This window comes from Chroicocephalus ridibundus, chromosome 8 (assembly GCF_963924245.1).
Source record: "Chroicocephalus ridibundus chromosome 8, bChrRid1.1, whole genome shotgun sequence".
Lineage (NCBI taxonomy): Eukaryota > Metazoa > Chordata > Aves > Charadriiformes > Laridae > Chroicocephalus > Chroicocephalus ridibundus.
Genome location: NC_086291.1, coordinates 7,051,895 through 7,076,613, shown reverse-complemented (window position 1 = coordinate 7,076,613; position 24,719 = coordinate 7,051,895). Strand labels below are relative to the sequence as shown.

The window sequence follows — 24,719 nt, the reverse complement described above, 5'->3', positions numbered from 1 at the left end:
GGTCTCGCACACCTTGCTGAGTCACAGACCCTTCTCCAGACGCTTTACGTCCTTAAACCTGGATTTTAAGATTCCCACTCACCCGGGGAGCCGGCAGCCTGTGCCTGGCGCGGCGCCTTTTAGAGGGAGGCGGGCCCGGCGGCGCTTCCCGGCCGGCTGAGGCAGATTCACTTCCAGGTCAGGGGTTAAAAAACTGAGGGAAGGGAAAAAAAAAAAAGAAAAGGAGCTAAGCTGCGGGACCCGGCTGGCTGGGCGCTCGCCTCCGGCAGCCAGCGCCGCGATGGTGAGTGAGCGCCGCGGGCCGGGGAGGCGCTGAAGGGGACGGGTGGGGGTGCGTGTGCGGGCTGCCCCCGCGGGCTGCCCCCGCCGCGGGGTGCGGGAGCCCGGCGGGGGGGAGCTGAGGTGAACCGCTGCCGCCGCCCCGGGGGAAGGGGCCGTTATGGCGGCTGCCGCGCGTCCGGGCAGGTGAGGCCGTTGGGCGCGAGACGGGCGCTGGGCGCGCGCATCTCCCCCCACCCTCAGGCAGCCGCTGAGAGGCAAAGCCGGGAGCGCCCCGGCGGGGCGGCGGTGGCGGGTCCGTCCCCTCACGTACCCCCGAGGTGGCCCGGCAGCCCTCGCTGTTGTGTAACCGCTCCCCGTGATAGAAAAAGGCGATGGAGACCCGACTGAGGGGAGGTTCAAGCTAGGGTCGGGTTGGGGGGGGGGGGGGGGGAGCAGCGGCAGCCCTGCCCGGTGCGCCCCCGCATCTCCACAGTGCTGCGAGGGTGATGGCCGGCCTGCCCTCGCCGCCGCTGTCCGGCTCCTCTCACGGCAGCTTGTGGGGCCGGGGACCGTCTTCCTGCCGCAGGGGAGCGGGGGGCAGCCCGGCGGGCAGAGCTCCTCCGCCGGCCGGCGTGAAGGGCAGGGCAGGACGGGACAGCCGTCCCTGCCTCCCCTCCTCGCCCCAGCCTGGGTGCAGTCCAAGCCTCAAACAGCGCTTTTCCCACTGGGGCTTGTTGTGTCCAGGGGCTGTCTGGAAAAAAGCCGTGCCACCGAAAGCACGGGTTGTGTGGTATGCGCGGTACGTGGGCCTTGCTGATGTGTGCAATGTGGAGCAGTGTGCTCTTAGGGCACCCAGCCGTCCAAAAGTGGCGGCGGAGAAACAGCCTTGCCCTGCTTAAAAGACAGGCCTGAGAGCACAACACATGGGTGCTGTTGTGATTGCTCCTCTGAGAGATGAGTGTGCATATTTGCCTTTACAGCATTTGCAGGAACTTCCTGGGTTATCTAGTCTCATCCCTTGTTATTAAAAGCCTAATTTTATTTAACCCCCTAATCAGTTTTTTTATCTTTATTTTAAAAGTAGGAACTTTTTGCGCCTGCTGTTCTATTCAGTGGACTAGGGTAGAACATAATTGTTTGATGTTTTGGAGATATGTACTGACATCTACATTTATGGCAAAAATTCTAATTCATGGCATTTCTGTGCACATTTGTTGCTGTGCTGGCACTGTTCTTCACCTTAATCGCTTTTTTCCTTGTATAGTTTTTATTCACTGTGCTGTATTTATAGGCAGCGTTCATATCTCTCACCTTTTGATTGGCTAGGCTAAGAAAAGCTGGTTTTGTTTCCTATTCCCAATGTGCTTTTTGCCCCAGAGCATTCTAGTAGCTGTTAATGTTCAAGCTGAAGTGGTACAGGTACCTCTTAACATAAATAGCCCCATGAGATCTCCGAGTGTCTTGAAAATTACATAATACTTCCTTATTTTTGCTTGATGCTTCTCCCGATACCTTCTTTGGCTGCCTCACGTTGTTTTCTTGTGGTTAAGCAAACCATTCAGGTTCTTCTCTCCAGTCATTTCTAATTGATGAACTCATATCTGAACTTCTTGGTATTAATCTTGAAATACATGGCCTCACTATGTCATTTTAATGTGGCGCTATTTAATTTTAGACCTCTCGTGATCTCTGCCAACCTTGTATCGCTTTAATCAGTATGTTCCGACTTGTTGTGCCAGAATAGTTAATGTTAAATTTGAGTTTTGAACATAATGTTTCCTTGAGTCTGGTTAATAAATTGCCTACATCTGTTTTATTTCATTTAATTTAAGCAGGACAATCATAAAGTTTCTTAATAATGTATATCACAGAACTGTTTATTTCTTACTGCCTTTCCTTTATTGGTGTTCAGAAGAATTTTGATGACCATTACTTGAGTTGCTATTTCTTGATGGTTTTAAGAATGTTCGTTTTAAGAAAGTAAGTAAAGTTTTGGGGCTGTGGAGAGGTAGAAAACAATTAGAAACACGGTATGTCCAACACCAAAGACCAAGGCTCTAAATTATCCCTTATTTCCTGCTAACTTTTTGAGAGAAATAACTGCCACAACTGGAAAAGTCCCTTATCCTGTACCCCATCTCCTCCTTTGAGACTTCAGAGAGGAAAAAAAGCAGATGGGCCTGGCACAGAGAGACCTTACGCATTTGGATTTTGTCATACTGAGTCTGCAATAGGGTATAAAAATTAGGGAGAACATCAGAGAAGTGATTCTGTTAGAGCTGAAATTGGTATTTGACTTCCAATGTTTTATACTGGTTTATTGAGAGAGGAGGGGGAACCCCAAAAAGGTTTGATGGAAAAAAAGGTTTGATTTTTAAGGAATCTGGGACACACAGCCAGAAGGAGCTGTATCTTTCAGGCTGGAGTTGGTAGTATCACAATACCTATAGTGAAAAAGACCCACACAGCAGTGAAATTTATTTTTTGTGCAAAGTTATGTTGCAGTTACTGATAGAAAACATTAGTTAAACTTGTATCTTTTTTTAGTTATTGTTGTATAAGCAGGTGGTTGCATGGTGATGCTTCCCCAAAGGAAGAGGATTTTGTTTTGATGCTCAACACTCAGCCAGTTAATCTAGGCATAGTGTCGCGTTTAAGATTATCTAATTTATTCTAGGTACTTTAATACGTCCCCTGGTCTTGAGTCTGGCTGAGATGGAGTTAATTTTCCTCATAGCAGCCCTCATAGTGCTGTGCTCTGTATTGGTAGCTAGAAAGGTGTTGGCAACACACCAGTGTTTGGCTTCTGCTGAGCAGTGCAGCATCAAGGCTGGCCCTCCAACATTGCCCCCTTACCAGCAGGCTGGGAGGTGGGCACGATCTCAGGAGGGGACATAGCCAGGACAGCTGAACCAAACTGACCAAAGGGATGTTCCATACCATATGACGTCTGATCAGTAAAAGCTAAGAGAAAAGCGGAGGAGGCATTATTACATCTTTAGTATGGCGTTTGTCTTCTTGGAGCAACCACTACGCATGCTGTAGCCCTACTTCTCGGGAAGTGGCTGGACGTTTCCTGATGATGGGAAGTAGAGAACAAATCTTTTGTATTCTTTTGCTTCCATGCACAGCTTTTGCTTTATGAATTGCCTTTATCTTGACCCATGGGGTTTTTTTTCCATCTTTTCTCCCCCCTCCCCCCTTCCCCCCTCCTGCTGAGGAGGTGAGTGATAGACCAGCTCGGTGGGCACCTGGTGTCCAGCCAAGGTCAACCCACTACATCCCCTAAGCTCTTTTTTCTTTTTAACTGCATTTTGAAATATAGGTTAAACATATTCTAGCAATACTTAAAGTTGAATCAAGGTGTTCTTAAAATAAAATGTGGAGGATAGTTTTCTTTGTGAGAACCTTTCCAACTGCACTGGTGTGTGAGCTATAAGCGGAACTGGGTAACATCATGTTGAAGCAGGTATTGCATTTCAGTCCACTGGTGTATTGGATTACTGTTAGATGTCAGTAGCCATGCAGTTTATTCCCCCCTCACCCTCCCGGACACTTTTTTTGTTTGTTTGCCTTGGTTATATTAAGCACTTATAAAGTTATCTTTTTAAAAAGAATTAATGGAAACAAGCCTTGAAAAGGCCATCTAAATTAAATTATTCTACATTTGTTACTATTCCATAAGCTAGTTGATTTTAATGTGTCACATTACTCTTATATTAATATGTGTTTTAGCTAATGAAGACACCCAGACTTGCATCATGTAATACATAATTCAGTGTTTGGGGGAATTTATTTTTATTTTCTGGCCACTGAATGAATTTGACAGAATGAAAGAAACCATGAGGTTACATGGAAATATCAGATAGTTAAGATGGCTATGAAAGTCAAATATATGTAATGAAAGTTCTACTGAAATATTGCTGAATGATCTTTATTAAATTAAAAAAAAAAATCCCATGCTGTGGTTGACACACATTTACAGCATCTCAATAGAATATTACAGCCAGAAATTGAAATGAGCTGAAAACAAATGCCAGGTTTATTTTCAAGTTGACATTCAAAAGCATAGCTAGAGAGAGGAACCACTTAAATCGTAGCCTTGTAAGAGCTTAAATACAACCGAAGACTTTTACTATGAGGTCTTTAACTAGGCAGTATTCTCCTTAAGTAAAGATAAGTTGAGAAAAGGAATGCCGCTGGCTCACATAAAAGGTTTACAAGCTGTATTCAAGCTGTTCTATTTCAGTAGCAGACAGTCTAGGAAATTGTTTTTATGATGCTTGTCTAGGGACTTTATTAGATGTAGATAAAAATGTTTCACCTATCTGCCCAGGTTACCTCAGGAGCTTTCGTTAGGTGTGTTTCTTCAGTCTCGCAGCAAGTTGAAGAAACATTAAAAATGTCTCCTATAACTGGTATAAGTGGAGTTAATAAAAACGATACGGTGTTTTCCGCAAGTGTAATTGATCACTGCATGTAGATTTTGTTCGTTTATTGTATGGGGATGTCCTGTATGGACTTCTAAAGTGATTATTTAATACAAAAATTAAAACACTATCTCCAAATTGTAGATTGGGCAGTTAGAGGTACTGGTTGAAAAAATAGTTTTCTGAATCATATGCTAGCAGCCAATCTGCAAAGCTAAAAATTCTCATTGGAGTTTGTTCACTGACACATAAAAGTGTTTTAGCTTTTCTGGCAGAAATTATGGAACAGTGCCAGAAGGAGCGAAGACAGCCAGTGTTCCGTTTTCGTCACATTTAAGCATTGAACTAGAAGCACAAGATCTAATGGGAGATGAGGATGTCTTTGCTTCAGTGGGAATAATTTTCATATGCCTTTGAGTAAGGATTCTGATTTTTATTTGAATTGGCAGCTGTCATATAAGTCCTGTGCATGTGTAGTCGTTTCAGGTTAAAAAGAAAATTTTCCCCTTTCTTTCAAAAAATGTACTATTTTAAAATAATTAGTTGTTTTTATTCTCTTTAGAAGTATTTCAGGCATTGTTGCACACTATAAAGAAACAAAAGACGTTAACAGTTCCAAATTCTGTCCTTCCTTTTCATATCAGCTTAAGACTGAAAGCAGCCAAAATTGCTGTTTTCTGGTAATGTGAGCATGTCACATCACAAAATAACTCCTGCTTCTTCAACAATAAAATGTAGTAATCAAGCTTTAAAAAAAAAAAATATATATATAATAAAATTAAGCACCTAGAGAAATCAAGTCAAAGGAGTTGAAAGTTACATGTCAAAAGCTGCTGAAAGAGCTTGTATTTGAATAATTTGGAGCCTCTTGTTCCCAAACCTGTACTTAAGTCTTCAAGAGCTATTAAACTGCAGTCTCTCATGGTTGTCAATACATGATTCATTAAAGATAAGCTCCATTCCATCTTTGCGCTAATGTGGTACCTCCCAATCTTCAAACATATGCACCTTATTTCGGAAGACTTATTTCTGTCATTTTCTTTATATTTCTTCTACATAACCTTTTATATGTTTCTGTACTTCTGTGATGAGCGTATTAGGCAAATGAAGCAACAGAAGAGACGTTAAATGAGCTAGGTAAGAAAGGTGAAATTATCCAGAACTTTCAGTATAAAAGGCAAGCTACAGTTTTTCCCTACAGATGAGATCTGGCAACAGTTGATGCTGTTATTTTCAAAGTTGTCTGGGGGAGTATGTACCAGTCACTCAGCCTTCTTTTGTGTAGGGCTGGGGATGATTCACAGTGCTGCAAGTCATTCTTTCTGTTGATTAATCTGTGTGACTGAAAACAGTAGGCTATTATTAGATGTGGAATAAAAAAACCTTTGAGATTTTCGTATATCAATGTGCAGTCTCAGAACTCTGAAGGAAAAGTTCAGGTTTATTTTCTGCCTTGTCCTTTGGACCTAGGATTTCCAGGTGCTTAGCGTAAAAAGGAGAAAATTGGTATCTATAATCAGAAGGAATACTGTAATAGTTGTTACTTTATTGCTGCACAAAATTTGGAATTAAAATAGTTCTTTTTCAGTTTCCTTTTTTGATCTGAAGCTCTAGCTGCCCTTTTCAGTGTCAAAAATTGCTCCTAACAACATGTGAAATTTAGCTGTGTTTCTAATGCAAGTTGGTAGTAGACTTCTAACGTGGGTTGACTTAAATGAAGGATTAAAAGAAATAGTTTAAATCAAGAAGCAAAATTTGATTTAAAAATCTTCTTTCAGTCTATCTTGATTGATTAATTCTCAGTAGACTCCATAAATTCAAATGATCTTATTGGCAATTACTTTTCTTCCTCTGTGAACACAAGCAGACAACAACAGACCAGACTGGATGTGGTTCTGGGGGAGGAGGCTGCCCATTGCCAGTCATTGATTGTGTGACCTGACTCTGCATGGCACTAAGGGAGACGTCTCCTTTTGTAATATTAGCCTGTTCCAATGAGAATCAAACTAAAAAAAAAAGAATGATTTGCCTAAAAACAACATTATAGAGTAATGGAAGATTCTTAGTCAGAGAATGATTTGACTAAATCTCCTTTATTTCATTGTGTTTTGCTTATGACAGGAGGAAGCTTCTCCTTATTCTTTACTTGATATATGTTTGAATTTCCTGACTGCCAACCTAGAGAAGTTTTGCACAGAAAGGCAAGATGGAACACTATGCTTGCAGGAGCCAGGAATGTTTCCTCAAGAAGTGGCGGATCGATTGCTGCAGACGATGGCATTTCATGGTAAAAACAATTATTTGTAGGACACCAGTGAAAATATTTTACTGGAATGTGACACTGCAGTTCTGGTGTATTTTCTAGTAGAATCTGCTGTTGCAGCTGTTAAAACTGTGTCCTTATTTTCTTAATAGAGAATTCCTGTTATTTTTGCTTTTCCACAGCTTCAGCTGAATGTTGCATTGCCCTATAGATAGTTCTAAGTAGAAAGTCTTGGGTTTACGATTTTAATTTGCTGTTCCTTTAAATGAACATTCTTTAATGGATCTTCTTTTGATCACTTAAATAAAAAAAGATTTATTTGATTCTACTCCTTCTAGCAGCACTCAAATATTTCAGTATCTCTTGCAGATCAGTTGATTTAATTTTCTTTACTGTGTGTTCTTGTGATTAAATTAGGAAGTAATCTTGTGATTTTAATTATAATAGTTTCTCATATCTTTTAGCACTTTTCTTGAAGTGGAATTATTCGCTCGAAAGCGGTCACTTTCAAGAGTGGTATAAACATCTGTGGAAACCACATTGTGGTGTTATGTTTTACATATTGGTCTATCATGTCTGCTGTCAGCACATCTTTGAGGAGAGGGCTGCCCTCTGGTTTGCTTGCATTAAGCATGACAAAGGAAAATGTTGTGTCAATAAAAGGTTCTTAGTATGAAAAGAGTGAATATATGGATTACCCTAGAGAAGAGGCAGGAGACCCATTCATGGAGATCCTGGAGACTTGAGAGATGAGACATGACACTAGAAAAATAACTACAAACAGACCAAGTGCCCAAGGTGCGGATTTGATTGGGTCTTACTGTGCAAATACTGGTGCTCTAGTTTTCTCAAGTTCTAGTCTTCTCCAGTTGTTCTAGTCAGATATAACAGAAGGAATGCTTCTAAAAAAAGGCAAACTGAAAAAAACTTTTCATCTTCAACATACATTACTTTCTAATAAGTAATTATTTAGAGTAATACCAAGAAATCAGATTCAATGAAACTGAATGACCGGATACTTATTACCAGTGCTAGTAGTGATGAAGGCAGTTCCAGGCGCCGAAACATCACAAACACTGTGTTGGTGTGCAGGACGAAAGTGCATGCCAGATAAACAGGGTGTGGCTAAGGTAGGCCAGTGAGAGAGCCTGACTCGATCCTTAAATGGAAAGATGAGGAAAAATCAAGTAGTAATTTAGCAGTGCTTTAACCAAATTATCATTATTTATTGCATTTGGTTTTTTTGCTGAGTGCCAATTGTTTCACCCCATATTTTTGCGTTCCCTGCAAAAGAGGAATGCCCTGACTACTTGGTCAGAAATGCCTAAACTCTTTGCTCTTTAGAAAGCTCTGCAAATCTTAATATTAATTTGACTTCATCACAGAAGCAATTACTAGCTCGTGACTTAAATTCAAACTGTAGGGGCAATGATGTTTTTATTCAAATATATTACATTTTCAGTTTCTTTTCTATGTTCAGTATGCTTGAAGAAAGGAGATAAAAAACAGGAGCGTTGAGATTTATAACCCTCTAGAGTGAAACTGGAAGGGCATGTTCTTCCTACTCCTGTTGTGTGCGTGCTTGTGCCACCATACCCTTCTCATATGGCATTCTATAAAGCAGTAATGCTTCTGTTGATAAGATACAAATAAGACATCTTGGTGTTTTCAATGCATTTTGGATAATCCTGTGCCTGGAACTAAATGTATTATTTCAGTTAGGGTGTTGCCAGTATGCTGCAAGAAAAGACTACTTATGCAGTCTTCTTGCTACAGAGATAAAAGATAATAATCTCAGACATGATTGTTGTGTTTCCTTTTTTCATTGCTGTCTTTCTCGCCTTCCCACCCTTTCCTTGTCCTCCTCTTTCTCCTCTTTGAATCACTTCTTAGGTTTCTTTCTCGCATTCAGCTTGTTTCTGAGCAACACTCTTACCCTCTTCATGAGGGATATATAGAAGAACTTAATTAGCTTAGTTCAGTGTATTGATCCTAGTTATGAATTCAATCAAATGCTAAATTTTTCAATTGAGTTAAAGCAAGATGAGAATTGGTCATTGATTGCTGGTACTATCTTGAAGTTAATGGAACTGTGACGGTGGAAGAGTAACTTCCAGAAACTTTGAAGTTCTGTTTTTAGCACAGTTCTAACCAGTTCAGTGAGAAAATGCAGACAGCAGTCTGAATGTTTCTGAATCATATCCATGTTTTATTTATTGCATGCTCCATGTTCTGAACCAAATAGGTAATGTACATATACTACATCTTAATTTATCTGTCCTATTATTAAACCTGTAATTTTCCAAAAGTGAGACTGTAATCTTAAAAGTGGAATCTCAAATATAAAATTTTGGGATCAGTGACATAATGATCCAAGACAAATTACTTGGCAATTAATTATCTTTGTTAACACTTTGTACCCTTTGGATTACTGGAGTCAAACACTAATGCTGTTTTCCAACAGGGCTTCTGAATGATGGAACTGTGGGCATTTTCCGAGGAAACCAGATGCGTTTGAAACGAGCTTGTATCCGGAAAGCGAAAATCTCTGCTGTGGCTTTCCGGAAAGCATTCTGCCATCACAAGCTGGTAGAACTGGATGCTACTGGGGTGAATGCAGATATAACAATCACAGACATTATAAGTGGACTTGGCAGCAATAAATGGATCCAACAAAATCTGCAATGCCTTGTGCTGAACTCGTTAACTCTTTCTTTGGAAGACCCGTATGAGAGGTGCTTCAGCCAGTTGTCTGGGCTTCGTGCATTGAGTATTACCAATGTTCTGTTCTACAACGAGGACTTGGCAGATGTTGCTTCACTTCCCAGATTAGAAAGTCTGGATATATCAAACACCTCTGTCACTGACATAACAGCACTCCTCACTTGCAAAGACCGACTCAAGTCTTTGACCATGCACCACCTGAAATGCTTGAAAATGACCACAACCCAGATTCTGGATGTTATAAGAGAACTAAAATATCTAAATCACCTTGATATTTCAGATGACAAACAGTTCACATCAGACATTGCACTTCGTTTACTGGAACAGAAAGATATCTTGCCTAACCTTGTGTCTCTAGACATTTCTGGAAGAAAACATGTTACGGATAAAGCTGTAGAAGCGTTTATTCAGCAGCGGCCCACGATGCAGTTTGTAGGACTGCTAGCTACTGATGCCGGCTACTCGGAATTCCTAACAGGAGAAGGAAACCTAAAGGTTAAGTGGGGGAATTAATTTTACTGAAAAATTACAGTGTGCAGGGAAAATATAACTAATCATTTGTAACAAATGTATGCGGGTGTTTCAGAAGGAGGCTGTAGGTTCATTTTTTTAATGGTTAATTGTAATTACTGACTTTATGTCAAATTCGTACTTAATTCTGGCACAGAACCTGTGAAATTTACATAATGCCATTGTAAGAAGCATCTGTTTTCTCTGCCTTTTCAGTGAGCCTTAGATCCTGATTTAACGTATCAGATCTAATAGTGTTGAACTTTGTCTAGTCTGCAGTCCTTTACTAGAGTAATATTCTCTGCTTTCCAGCACAGTATCTAGTGTAAGGCAACAACATCTAAGAGGTGGAGGTACAATTTGCATAAGCTTTGAGCAATTCATGATAACACAGCAGATACAATAAAACTTAGTAGCTGAGCTGCAGTTGTATTCCATCACCACTTCTACTTTCTATTACAATATTTCTACCCACCTTGCAATGTCTGGTTGTCATGAACATGTAATGTAAATTACTTAGCTCCTTAGGATGAGAAGATGTTCGCTGCAGTGCATTTATTTATCTTTTAGTGCCAGACAGCAAGACATCGTTCCATGTTCTGTAGAATATGCATGCACTAACTGGAGAATGAGCCTATCCTGTCCCTGCTGCGAAGGGGTCAGAATTAAAGAAGAAAAAGAGATGTTTTAGACATGTCAGTTTCAGTGGTATATCATCTTTGACTCTTTGAGTTTTGTTTTCTACTGTGCCATGAGGATGATGGAAACTGCAGAGGGAATGAGGAAGAGTTTGCATAATGTGTCCAGAGTTTGCATAATGTTTCCATCGTTTAGTCTGCCTCCTGTGCAAATTGAGTTTTGCATTTCAGTTTTAAAATTATAGGCAAGTGAGGTAACACAGCTACACAATTTTATAATTTTTTTTTTCCTGGAACTTTTGACAGTTGTTAATGGCCGAATCTCTTGAGTACTTAGTTGTCACAACTAATAGTGATGCGTATGAATGTTGAAATGCATTGTTGGAGAAACCAAATTCCTGTTTGATGTATGGCATCAGGAAATTATACCTCATGATTGGTATAAAATAATTCAATATAAATGTTGCTGTTTAGAATACATGCTTTATACAAGTGCCTGTGCTATGAAAAGGCAGGAAGGAAGAAGGTTCTAGTAATGTGAAAATTGTGAAAATCATGATGGACTTGCAGCAGTGTAATTAGTAAAAAGCAGTTTGCATTTCTTTCTTTCTTTTTTTTTTTTTTAAAGACATAGCTGTCAAGAAGAGACTGTAGACAGCAATTGGGTTTTTTTGGCTCCCCTCCTACCCACCCCTTTTTTTTTTTTTTGGTGACCTGAAATTCATTATTGGCTATACTGAAATATTCAGCTGCGTAGTCTAGATACTGCTAAATAATAAACAGGATGCAGCACTCGTGGAGACAGTAGAAGTCTCTCCATATTGCAGTCCTGTGAAATTTGATTATAGAAATTCTTGAAAGATTAAACACTAGGCAGACATTATAGTTGAGAACTTGAAGCCAAGTGGAAATTCTTCATAGAGTGTATAATTGGCTGCAAAATATGTCAGTAAATATGATTGCACTGTTCTAATCAGTAGAGAATATAAAACAAAATCCAAGATGGTATCAGTTCTCTCAAGGCTCTGATATATTCCTGATCTAGAAAATTTCAAATAATTTGGTTCTATACAGTACAGGATGCCCAGAATGTGACACTTCAATCTAGGAACATTTGCTTTCCCTTATGTGACACATTAAGTAGAACAAGTTCTGCATGCTTTTCTAAGAATTTTAAAAAACGGTGATTGCAGCGATGATTCATTAAATAGCAGGACTGAGGAACAAACCATCTACAGTTATACAATTTACAGTTTTAAAGTAGATAAAATATTTAAATGGAAAATATAGCAGATTGGAAAGTAGAAAGATTTGCAGCTAGTTTCTGATTTAATATTCTGAACTTAAGCTTGTATTAGTCAACAGCTTGTAGTTTCTAATGTAGTCTTCACCTAACTCATTGTTTAGTTTTAACATGTATTTAAAGTCTGGTTTTAAGAATTACTTTGCAGAGAGCATGAGTTAGTCCTTTAATATGGTGCTGGAGAGCTATTGCTTTCCCATAGTTTATAGGAAATGTGATATAGACAAAGAATAGAGATCTCTTTTTATTGCCAGAGCTAGAACCCAAAGCCAAAAAATAACAGCCAAAATGCATCTTTATCAGTTTATCAGCTGCATTTGACAGAGCATTCAGTTACAAATAGTGCTTTTAGGCATTTGATGCATCATAAGCAGCTTTTGTTCATTATGAAGTGCTACTTTTACTTAGTGGTTTCATACAGTTCTACTTAAAGACATGACTGAAGCCTAATTTTGGCTTATAATGTGGATTATTCTATATGAAGAATGTTTGAAGATTGTGTAGTTCTGGATTAACATGGTCAGATAAAGTAATCATTTGCTTACTGAAGGATTTGGCTAAAAGTATTACCACCTTTGAAACTGCAGCTTTGCACTTCTTAAGAACAAAATTTTTAAAGTAAAATGATGACATCTTGAACTAAAGCTTATTTCTTTATTCATAGGTGTCAGGAGAAGCAAATGAAACTCAGATTTCTGAAGCACTGAAGCGTTACAGTGAACGGGCCTTCTTTGTGAGAGAAGCACTCTTTCATTTATTTAGCCTGACACATGTAATGGAAAAAACAAAGCCTGAAATCTTAAAGGTAAAATAGTATAGTTTTGATGGCTGTCATGCATTGTTCCTTAAACTGAGCCCATGCCCTGAACCCCAGTATAAATTATTTTGTCAGCTTTTACATTTTTTTGGTTGTGATTTTTAAGATTTAAATTTTAATGTTGGAGGAAAAAATTAACAACTGTTTAAAGAATAGTGATGTAGAAGATGCCCTGTAGCATTTGATGTTAGGAAAAATGAATCTGGACTGACTTATAGTATCTAAATTTCGTAGCATCTAAATTAGTTTTTTCATGTAGTTTTGAGTATGTTATGAAATGTTCTTCAGATGCTGAATTCTGTCATTAGAACATATCTGTACTAGGTCAAATCAAACATCTGTCTATTCCCCAAGTACAACAGTCCCTTCTGCTGATGCTAACAAAATTGTAATAGTAAGGAAGGCATTTGGTGATGTTTCTCTCCACTGTCACTTTCCAGTATGATAGCAAGTGATTAAATATCATCTGTGTTCTATATTGGGCTTTAACTTGGAAAATCCTAGAAACTTCCATCAGAAATTCATTCTAGGCATTGGCTTTCCATGTCTAGAACACCAGGAATGGTTTAATTTTTACTGTGATCATAAAAAGAGGCATCAGTAGGACAGATGATTTTTGTTTTTCCTATCCTCTTTGAAGTTAAACAAAGAACCTTTATTTTGTTGGCTTTAATATCAAAAAAACCTTGGGAATCGATAATCAACAAGAAAAACATTTTCTTGGGTGAGATCACAGTCAACGTACATAGTCAAAAACATAATTCAGGAAGAAGGTGTAAAAAGTATATCCTGACCTAGCAGTTTAGGATGACATCTGAAATGACTAGTCGCCAAATAACAAGCCACTACATTACCATTATACTGCAGAAACTCTGTCCTACGTAATTAATCTCTGAAAGAGTTTGGTAATTTTTATCCCAGTGTGTAGTGCAAACCTTAAATCACTCTAGGATTCTCTTGCGTTCCACGTAGCATCTCCTTTGAAAGGCTGCTGCAACCAGTGCAAAAGGACTTGGAAAAATACAAAGCTGGTCAGCTTTGAATCACTGAGCAGAAGGAAATGTTCTTCCTAAGAATTAAAATCACACTTGATGGATTTTTCACTTAAGTAAAAGGGAGGCAGAAATTGGGTGCTGTGAGTCATTGTTGTGGCCTCAAGCAACAGTGGATTACTCTTGGGGTGTGTGCGCAAACATGTAACGTACTAATGTGGGCAAAACTCTTGCATTTCAGCTTGTGGTTATTGGAATGAGAAATCACCCCCTGAACTTGCCCGTGCAGTTAGCAGCAAGTGCGTGTGTCTTTAACCTAACCAAGCAAGATTTAGCAGCGGGTATGCCAGTGCGGCTTCTGGCCGATGTCACTCACTTGCTCCTGAAGGCCATGGAACACTTCCCAAATCATCAACAGGTAAGACAAAATTTCTTTATTTTTTTGGAGGATTCCCTGGCTTGTGGATTTTACAAAAAGTTTCTCCACATCTCATGACCTCATGGAAATATGTTTAATGATTCATGGCAAGAAAGTATTCTGAAATATATATATATATGTCTGATGAAGTAATTCTTTTTTATTTCCCATAGCTGCAAAAGAATTGCCTTCTTTCACTATGTAGTGACAGAATCCTTCAGGATGTTCCATTTAACAGGCAAGTTTTGGATGTCTGTTAAAATGAGTTGTAGCATTGCAGAATATTTTTCTTTGTCTGTTCTTTCAGAAGGTTTGTTTCTGGTCTCAGTTTTGCTCAGTTTAAATCGTTCCAGTGTGCTGAATTTGTCTGGCCTGTGTTATTTTGGGCCTGTAATTCACAGTTGAATATAGGTCTGGAAAAAATCTTTGGTATACAGGTATTTTTTACTTCACCTGGATGGGTCTAGCACTAATTGCATGTAACAGAAGTCAGGATTTCTCTGTGGAACTGTGGGATTGCTTTTTGCAGAGGTTTCTGTACTTAAATGTTTTGCCCAAATGCTTTGAATTGTATTGGTCTGACGTTTCAGAAGATCGTGCCAAACTTTTCTTCCTTCTTTGGAAGCAATTCCTGTGCACTTTGATATATAATTAGAATTAAGAGACCCTAAGCAAACAGCTCAAAGCTGACTGAAGCTCATGAAATACCTGTAGTTTCACTGTGTATTTCTACTTTTTTTTGGTACGAGGCATACTTCTTCCAGTTTCTTTTGTCTTGCATGCATTTCTGTCTGATGTCTGTGTACGTTTTTATTTTAATAAGACTTATGGGACTTCTGAAAATGAGATTTATTTTTAACTTCCAGGTTTGAAGCAGCCAAACTTGTTATGCAGTGGCTGTGTAATCATGAAGATCAAAACATGCAAAGGATGGCTGTAGCCATAATTTCCATTCTTGCTGCAAAGGTACAAAATTTAAGCTTGGAGATGATAGGCTAATATTTCTAAAGTCTAAAAAAATGTTGATATGGTTTTATTTGTTTACAGCTTTCAACAGAGCAAACAGCTCAACTTGGTGCAGAGCTCTTCATTGTTAGGGTAAGTCACTTTCCTGATGGTCAAAAATACCACCCTCTTCAGTTACTTGTGCTAACAGTATTCCTAAAGATATAAAATAAACATAAGTAGATAGAATTCTAAGAACACATTAGCCTGTATTCATTTGAAAGTTCTTTAGAAGAAAAAAGCCTAGAGAATTTGTCAGAGATAATCAGAGACAGTTGCAATGGGATATATTACAGAACCATAGAATTGTTAGGGTTGGAAGGGGCCTTAAAGATCATCTAGTTCCAACCCCCTGCCATGGGCAGGGACACCTCCCACTAGATCAGGTTGCTCAAAGCCCCATCCAGCCTGGCCTTAAAAACTTCCAGGGATGGGGCAGCCACCACCTCTCTGGGCAACCTGTTCCAGTGTCTCACCACCCTCACAGTGAAGAACGTCTTCCTAACGTCCAGTCTGAATCGCCCCATCTCTAGTTTTAATCCATTCCCTCTAGTCCTACCGTTACCCGACATCCTAAAAAGTCCGTCACCAGCTTTCTTGTAGGCCCCCCTAAGATACTGGTAGGCCACTATAAGGTCTCCTCGGAGCCTTCTTTTCTCCAGACTGAACAACCCCAACTCTCTCAGTCTGCCCTCATAGGAGAGGTGCTCCAGCCCTCTGATCATCCTCGTGGCCCTTCTCTGGACACGTTCCAGCACGTTCATATCCTTCTTGTAGTAGGGGCTCCAGAACTGGACGCGGTACTCCAGGTGGGGTCTGACGAGAGTGGAGTAGAGGGGGAGAATCACCTCCCTCGACCTGCTGGCCACGCTTCTCCCGATGCAGCCCAGGATACGATCGGCTTTCTGGGCTGCAAGTGCACACTGACGGCTCATGTTGAGCCTCTCGTCCACCAGCACCCCCAAGTCCTTTTCTTTAGGGTTGCTCTCAAGCTAGTCACTGCCCAGCCTATATCGGTGCTTGGGATTGCCCCGACCCAGATGGAGGACCTTGTGCTTGGTCTTGTTGAACTTCGAGGTTGGCATGGGCTCACCTCTCCAGCCTGTCAAGGTTCCTCTGGATGGCATCTCTTCCGTCTAGCGTGTCAGCCACCCCACACAGCTTGGTGTTGTCAGCAAACTTGCTGAGGGTGCACTCATATTATTACATTAGTATAGATGAAAAGAAGCCAAAGTCAAAAAACCTGACACAATTAATACAAAGTAAAATAGCAAGACATCTCTTGATTTGAAATCCATTGTATGATGTGAAAGATGCTGAAAAAGAGAATATTTGAAGTAAATGGTTAGTGCTATCAATGCTCACGTGGGGTCCAGATTTCTGCGGGTGGCTTTGTGCTATCTGTTGTAACACTACATGTGTAATTACGGTGAAAACAAAGGAATTCCTCTAGCAGGCAACCATGTTCAAAGGGGAGGCAAAAAGTTTAATAGCCATTTTATCTTGTATAGTTTGACCCTCAACATGTAGATCTTTACTCTGCGTATAAGTGATAAGTGATAGCTATGCATTACCCTAGTTGGTGCAGAAAGAAGCAGAGGAGCTAATACTTTTTTTTTATATATATATGCAATCACAACTGGGATTTTTTGATTCCTTTTTTCCAGCAACTTCTACAAATCGTTAAACAGAAAACAAATCAGAATCTTGTAGATACTACCCTCAAGTTCACATTGAGTGCACTTTGGAACCTCACTGATGAATCTCCAACAACGTGTCGGCACTTCATTGAAAATCAAGGGCTAGAACTTTTCATGAGAGTCTTAGAGGTGAGGAATACAGTTTTGGTGGTGGATTATCATCGTAGGTTAATAATTAACATCGTTTCAATAGCAAGCATAAATGGTTACCTATACTTTGTTTCTCTTTTCCACAGTCTTTTCCATCTGAATCATCCATCCAACAGAAGGTTCTTGGACTTCTGGTAAGATTAACAAAAAAGAAAAAAAGCCTGACATGTATACTTTTAAAAATTGATTTATTTTTTACCCCGTGTTAATCTGAAAACATGCCTAATAATCTTTATAGTATGCATTATTCACAATTGACATTGTTTTGCACTGTTTTACCAGTTCTCCAAAAGCACTAGTTATATTGAAATTGATAATTACAGTAAACAAAAAGAGCTTTTAAGAAAGGGCAGTCAGTGAGGCTTCAGATGAGTCCAAATGCAAAAAGTTGGTTGAAAATTGACAGGTGCATTGCTGAAGTTTACTGAAATTGAGTGTGTTTGAGAATGTTAAAACTAGCCTTTAATTTAGTGTAATCTGCATGCTAACGGCCTAAAATTACTTATGAGAAAACCTGTTTGTTTTGAGGCAAATTGCTGCATTAGACTGAAAAAGTTTTCAAAAGCAGAAGTAGTATTTTGGCATCTGATGGTCAACTGGATATGTGAAGATCTCATCCTGGTGTTTATATATGTTTATTTGCAAAATGTAGTTCAAGTTTATATATTTATCTCCCTCATACTGTATTCTTTCTGTTGACATTTTCTCTTTTCCTTTTTTCCCCTTCTGCAGAATAACATAGCTGAAGTTAAAGAACTCCATTCTGAATTAATGTGGAAGGACTTTATAGACCACATCAGTAAATTACTGCACAGCGTGGAGGTGGAAGTTAGCTACTTTGCAGCAGGGATTATTGCTCATTTGATATCTCGAGGAGAGCAGGCCTGGACGTTAAGTCGCAGCCAGAGGACATCTCTCCTTGAACAGCTGGTACAGAAATGATGGTGAATTTTATCATACTCTTTTATATTTTTTCAATGTTTGTATTTAACAATGAGTGTTCTTGGTTCTGTATTTTGCAGCATTCTGCCATTTTGAATTGGCCAACCCCAGAATGTGAGATGGTGGCTTACAGGTAACCATTGTCTTGATTTAGACTTTGGAAAATAAACTGAACTAGATCTAAAACTTGTTCCCAAAGCGGAGTGAGCTGCTAAGTCAGACATAGTTTTGCCCAGTGGAAAATAATTTATTGGTTTAAAATATACAGCATGTTAATTTTTCTATGACCAAAGAAGTTTAGGGACTCCTGTGAAAGAAAAATGTAATGTTGTTCTGCCTGTTTTTCTATTAAAGGTATTCAGCTGCATGTTTAAAAGACGTGGGCACAAAGGTTAACCAGTAAGGTTATATTAGCTAGCACTAGGTTAGTACTATCTGTCCTAGATAAAGCAGCTTGAGGCCAAAAAGTACAATTGGATAATTACTGTCCATCTAATCCTTATAATTTTGACTGCCTACTCCTGTTTTTAAACAGTAGGAGGCATCCAAATGCTATGGTAAAAGCATACCACACAACCCCCGATATATATGATTTTTGCTAGTAATTGTCTTAAACATTAAAAGGCTCACCTACTGCATCTAAAACTCTAGCTTATCAAATGTCTCTCCTAGTTAAACCTGTAGCTGAATAAGTCGACAACACGTGATCTCTGAAGTAGTAATATCTTGTAGCAAAGTGAGTTGCTGATCATCTCCTCTTTTTTTTTTTTTTAATAGGTCTTTCAATCCATTTTTTCCTCTACTTGGCTGTTTCATGACACCTGGTGTCCAATTATGGGCAGTGTGGGCCATGCAACATGTCTGCAGCAAAAACCGTATGTATTAAGATAAAATTACCTTTAAAATTTTTCTTTAGCATATTATTCACTAGCATGAAGCAGGACAACAAGAATTCCTAGAGTACGCGCTCCTAATCCTGTAGAGGAACTACATTTAGGCTTTGACTAAGTCGGTCGGGAAAACGGAGTAATATAAGTTCTTTATATCCTTTTTATTTACTGGAATTTTACTGTTAAATGCACAGTATTCATTCCAAAATGTGGCCATGTGTTAAGAACAACTACATTTTTGGCTTGCACCGGTGTTTTTATTCAGATATTTAAATATTAATAATGGGCAACATATTTCTTTTAAACTAAGAACAATGATTTTAGCAGGTAGTTCTCTTACTATCAGAACAGAAGTTTTAGGTAATCCTCATCTCTAGTTGCCTTTCTGCAATAACTTGCTGTGATGTGGAGGTCAGTTTCTTAATCTGTCTTTCCTATCTGCAAAATGAGAACACCAACATCTTGTTTATAAAATGATTTGAGAGCATGTGATGAAATGCACAGGTGTTGGGAAAGGAAATAAATCCCCTGAGCATGCCTAAATGTAAGACTGGGCAAACCTTCCTGGCTTTTATTGCTTGCTTCTTTTTTTTTGACATATATTTGTGTGATGTGAATCTGTGTATTGTCATTAACTTCTACCAGATATAAAGCAGCTTTACTCTAAAGTATTAAAAGTATTTTCTATGCCATTTTTTTCATCTTCTTGACAGCAGTATGTGCTTGTTTATCCTTGTCCTGTTTTCACTGTTTCTACAGTGAAAAGACACCTATTCAGGACCAAACAATGACATGGCATAATATATAATTGTACATAAAGTACTGTTTTCATGTTCTTTATAGAGTTTGTAACTGTAATGAGACACTGTTCCCAGGGTACACTGTCAGAACAGCCCTACTTCAACATGGGAAAGTCCTCAGAGTTGTTTTACTGGTCAGAATCTGGATAACAGCTTTTGATTAAGACCCTGTAATTCTGTGTTAATGAAATTAAAGCAAGCTCTCTCCCCCTCTTTGTGCCTCAGCCCTGTTAACTTAGTATAGTCCTATTTGTTCTATTTATTTTTAGTGTGTATTTTGTGCTGCCCTAACCTCTGGGCTTTCAACGTGCCACAGAGGTTTGTATTGACAGTGAGTAACTGCTCTGTAGAATAGAGAGGCTGGAAATACTTGGATGGTGTACTTGTGATTTGAGATCAAGACAGTATTCCTGAAGTTTAGTTCTGATGGTAGTTAGTGCCAGAAGCTTCTGGACAAAGTTGCAGAGAAACCAAATGTTTGGTAGCAAATGTAATAACCTACTCTGAGGGGAAAAATGTGTTTAATTCTGAAATATGGAGATTTATTTTGGGGGAAAAGCTAAAGCTTTTGATGCTTGGCGCTAAGAAGGCCTTTTGTCTTGGAGAGGAGATGCATTTTGACTCCCTCTTTTAGATGAGGGTGAAAAGTAGTCTGGAATTAATGGGATTGATTTTTCTTGGTGTTTTTTTTTTTCCTCCTTTTGCTGTTTCTCTATATCATATCCACTCAATGAGCTCACAACTAAAATATTAGTAGCAGTGCAGTAAAGGTGATCCCCAGTGAAATGCTCGGTGTCAGCATTTAAACAACTGGTGTTGCTTCACTGCAATGAATGGTGAAATTGGGCACATCTGAGGTAATGCCCTCAGCATTGCATTACAGTCATCCTGACCTTTTTGTAACAACTTCTGAAGCTTGCGTGTCACATTAAACATAGGGCTCTCTTTATAAATGGTCCCTGCACATAACAACACTAGAGCTGATGTAGGTGTGCTTTCAACTCTTTAAAATTGATAATAAAATTATACTTTTCTTTCCACTTTTATCCCTGAAAAGACATTCATACTGACTTAAAATTGACAGTGGCCTTTAACTAGTTGTATTTGGCAAACTGTTTTCAAAGCAACTAGTTCCTATTCACTCTACAAGCCTGTACAAATGATGTGATACATCTGATACCATTTTTGGTATGTGTTGTGTACTGAGGTTTTTGGTAAAGGTGATATTTTTACGTGGGTGCTCATAGATACTATAGCACTTTTGATTCCCATTTCTTAAAACTTATATATGTACACTTAAAATGCATAGAGGAAGCGGGGGGAGAGAGAGAATACTGTGCATATTACAAGGCACTTTTCAGTCAGCTAAGACAGACATGAAAACAGACCTGATGACAACTGGGGTCCTGTCCAAACGACTCTGTTGTTCTGTTGTCACTTGTTTAAGTACAAATGTCTACAATGTAGACACCTTGTGGAGTGTCCTAAATGCTGCCTGGTCTAGGAGACGAAAGTGAGTTTGAATCAGTGTTTACAGTATCTGCTATGTTTACCCTAGATACAGGGGTTTTTTTTGTTGTTTTTTTTAATTCCCTTTTTTAATCTTATTACAGCTGCCAGGTACTGCAGCATGTTAATTGAAGAAGGTGGTTTACAGCACTTATACAACATCAAGGAAAACGTCCAGACTGATCCACATGTCCAAAGGATTGCTATTGCCATCCTAGATAGTTTGGAAAAACATATTATGCGTCATGGGAGACCACCTCCATGTAGAAAACAGCAGCAAAGTAAACCAAACTGAAAGCTTCAGGTATAGGAATGTAAAATATTGTCTCTGTAATAATCCTTTCTGATGTGTGTGTAGTTGGAGTAACTTGTAATACAGTGGTCACCATTAAAGTGATTTGCCGATAATTGTGGTACCCAGAACCATGTACGGTAACCTTTGGTGAATGTCAACTTTAATGGCAACCGCATATGCAACTTGTAAAGGGTCAGTGCTTGCGCTGGTCATACCTGTAGGATTGTTGCTGGCTACAGAGAGATGGGACTTGTACAGATCAATATGCACATCTGAGGAAAAAAAAAAAAAGAAAGACTACTTGTTTTGTGACTTCTGGGACAAAGTTATTACATACCTATGATTGCTGTTCATGACACTGTTTACCAGTTTGGTGTTTGAATAGAACTGTGTGTGGTTGTGAGATTCAATACTTTTACAGATTAAAACAAAAGTACATGCATGCAGGTTACAATGAGACTTGTAACTAAGGCGACCAAAAGGTCCGTTGTCTCATAACCCTTCCAAACACAAACGGGGTCTTCTGCTTCCTTTTCCTTTTGCCTACAAGCTGGGTTCTTTTGTTTTCCTTACTGCTAGAACAATGCCTTTTTGCAGTTCAGCTCTCCTGAGACCTCCCTACCCTCAGTAAGGTGGGGATCAGCATTGCGTCAGGGGAAGGGGAAACCTGCTCAAGTAAAGCAATAGAAACACGATTAAAAGGAGACACAATACTAAAAGGATGAACTAAGCTTGAGATTTTTAAACTTGATAACAAGAAGGGGGTTTTGTTGTTGTTTGACTGCTTTTGGTTGCGTGTGATATCTTTCTCTTGATCTTAGAATACTGATGGAGAAAGGAAAAGGCTCATTAGAGCAAAATACTGACTTGTCTTCATCATGAAGGGGATTGCATGTCTCAATAGGAGGCCCAGGATATTTGGTCACCTTATTTATAAGAGACTAATGATTGCTCTGTTGTTTTCTGTAAATATTCTGTCAGTATTGTGCAGTGAATTCTATTTCCAAATCATCACAGTGCAAAATATCACCCAATGTTCTATGTAAGCCCTGTGTCAATTGCATTGTTTTGTGGAGTGTGAAATTTTACATAAAGATGCGAACTGTAACAACTTCTTTCTTTCTTGGTTACCTGTGGGTTTCAAATGATATGTTGACTGAAACATATTGCACAGCATACAGATACCTGATAAAAATACAAGTGATGGAAGCAAACTGCATGTCTATTCAAATTCTGTTTAATTTCAGGTATTGTTTTTGTTTATCTGGTTAGGTGCCACATTTCCATGGCAACTGATTGATATTCAGAGGCTCTTCTGTAAATATATTGGTAACTAAGTTTAAAAAGAAAACTTATGTTTGGTAGCTTACTAGCAGGGATGGCTTCATGACTACCATATTTTACTATTTTTAACTCCTTCCCTCTCCCAACTCCCATCCTTTGAATAAAAACATCACCTCTAATCTTCAATAATCTAGTTATTGTATATTTCAGCAACTTCAAAAGGTACTGATCACATAATTTAATCAATGTTGTGTAATTGCTTTTTGTACAAAGGTATAATTTGGCTGGCATCATTTTCATGTGTGTATCTGGCTATATACAGTTTTCTTGATTCGGAAAGAAATTTAAATTGGTTGTAGCTTTGAATTATTAAGGTGGTTTAAAAAATGGAAAATAGCCTGCAAGCCTTTGCCCACCACCTTTCTGAGATGTCTGGTATGGGACTTCTGCTTCCTGTTACATGAAACGGAACACAAAACTTGTCACAATTGGTGTTAACAGAATGAATATAAATCAATTGCTACAAGACTTTAAAATAAAGATGACAACTCTCCTTACAGTACTGGTTTTTCCTAATAACAGGAGCACTTACTGAAACGGGGGGGGGGGGAATAAATCTGCTACTCCTTGCAGCACAAAATGAATGTGATACTGGCATCAGTCCAGGTGGTGAGTATGTCACTTCATGAAGTTCTGCAACCAGCAGAGAGATTGTAAATGATTTTCCATACCCTTCTTGTTTTGTTCCCACATGCTTCAGGCAAACAAACAGTGAGCGGAATTCTTTTAAGCTGAAAAGTATGAATACCTACAAGCTATAAATCTACTGAACTTACTTGCATGTGCTGGTTACAGAAAGGTTCTCTTCACATTCCTGTGCAGCTTCAGGAGTTCCTGCCAGGGTAGAGTAATTCTGGAAGCAACTCTTAAAGTTGTATTTCACCTGTGGCATTTGGCGTCTCTTTTGTGAAGGCTGAAGATCCTGACTCAGCTTTACCTTTGCAGATCTTTACATAGGAAACTTGTATATGTATAAATCTGGAAAGGTTACCTCACCCATGGAATTGCTGGGTTAACTTTTGGCACAAGTGAAATTGGGGTTTGCTTTCAGGCTATTGGAGCATAAAGTGACACCCAGTTCCAATGTGGTAAGCTGCATTTTGCAACTGTATTTTGATAAAGTATTTACTAAAAATTTATTTCTCTAACTATGTTAATTCACTTTTGCTTGAAAGCCCCAGTCTAGGGAAGTAAGAAGATGCAGAGCTAAATTGTGTGGCACATCTTAGTGCTGGAGAACCTCTAAGCAGAGGGAGGAAGAACCTTCAAATTCACCAGGCAACAGAGGAAAACAGGCGATGGGAGAGAGGTAACATGCCTGAGGCATCTGGCAAAGACTGATACAGTGACCATACATATGTGCACATACAGGCCCTGCGTTTTCTCAAGCACAGATTACAAAGCAATGTAAGTTCAGGTGGCTGGAGTGATACCTTAGTGTTTTGCACCATTGACAACAGATCTGGGGTGAAACGCCATTGCTCTGTGTTAATAGTGCTCATTCTGCCTGATTAGTTGGAAGAGCACTGATAACAGGAAGCAAGGTTAGGAAGGCTTTCTTCCTTTGTAAGTTGACTTTTTCTTCAGAGTGATTTTTTTTATTTATTTCCTATCAATGTTTAGATGCAGCATGTTTTCTGCCTTTTTTTTTTAATTTGCATATCATGAGCCAGAGCTTCTCCACACTGTTACTTGACATCTGTTTGAGAGGCACAACCACTGACTTAA

At 39.1% G+C, this 24,719-nt stretch overlaps 1 protein-coding gene across 2 annotated transcripts; it reads left to right on the top strand.

The window, feature by feature from the left end:
• The first annotated feature begins 137 nt into the window (after window positions 1-137).
• Window positions 138-23,490, top strand: LOC134519188 (protein zyg-11 homolog B). 2 transcript variants are annotated; one of them, XM_063342985.1, is made up of 14 exons: window positions 138-283; window positions 6,813-6,978; window positions 9,419-10,173; window positions 12,794-12,934; window positions 14,180-14,356; window positions 14,530-14,594; window positions 15,223-15,322; window positions 15,404-15,454; window positions 17,029-17,190; window positions 17,298-17,345; window positions 17,944-18,141; window positions 18,234-18,286; window positions 18,931-19,028; window positions 21,457-23,490. In XM_063342985.1, the coding sequence occupies exons 1-14, from the start codon at window positions 281-283 to the stop codon at window positions 21,645-21,647; spliced, it is 2,208 nt and encodes a 735-aa protein (XP_063199055.1). In that variant the 5' UTR covers window positions 138-280; the 3' UTR covers window positions 21,648-23,490. The 2 variants fall into 2 exon arrangements, with proteins under 2 accessions (XP_063199055.1, XP_063199056.1); XM_063342986.1 differs by lacking the exon at window positions 138-283 and adding an exon at window positions 350-465.
• Window positions 23,491-24,719: the final 1,229 nt, after the last annotated feature.

What these genes read in the sequence shown, in the direction of transcription:
- LOC134519188 (XM_063342985.1), top strand. An exon ending in CAAAGCCTGAAATCTTAAAG is followed by an intron (nt 12,935 to 14,179) that starts GTAAAATAGTAT and finishes CTTGCATTTCAG; the next exon opens with CTTGTGGTTATTGGAATGAG. An exon ending in CAGGATGTTCCATTTAACAG is followed by an intron (nt 14,595 to 15,222) that starts GCAAGTTTTGGA and finishes TTTAACTTCCAG; the next exon opens with GTTTGAAGCAGCCAAACTTG.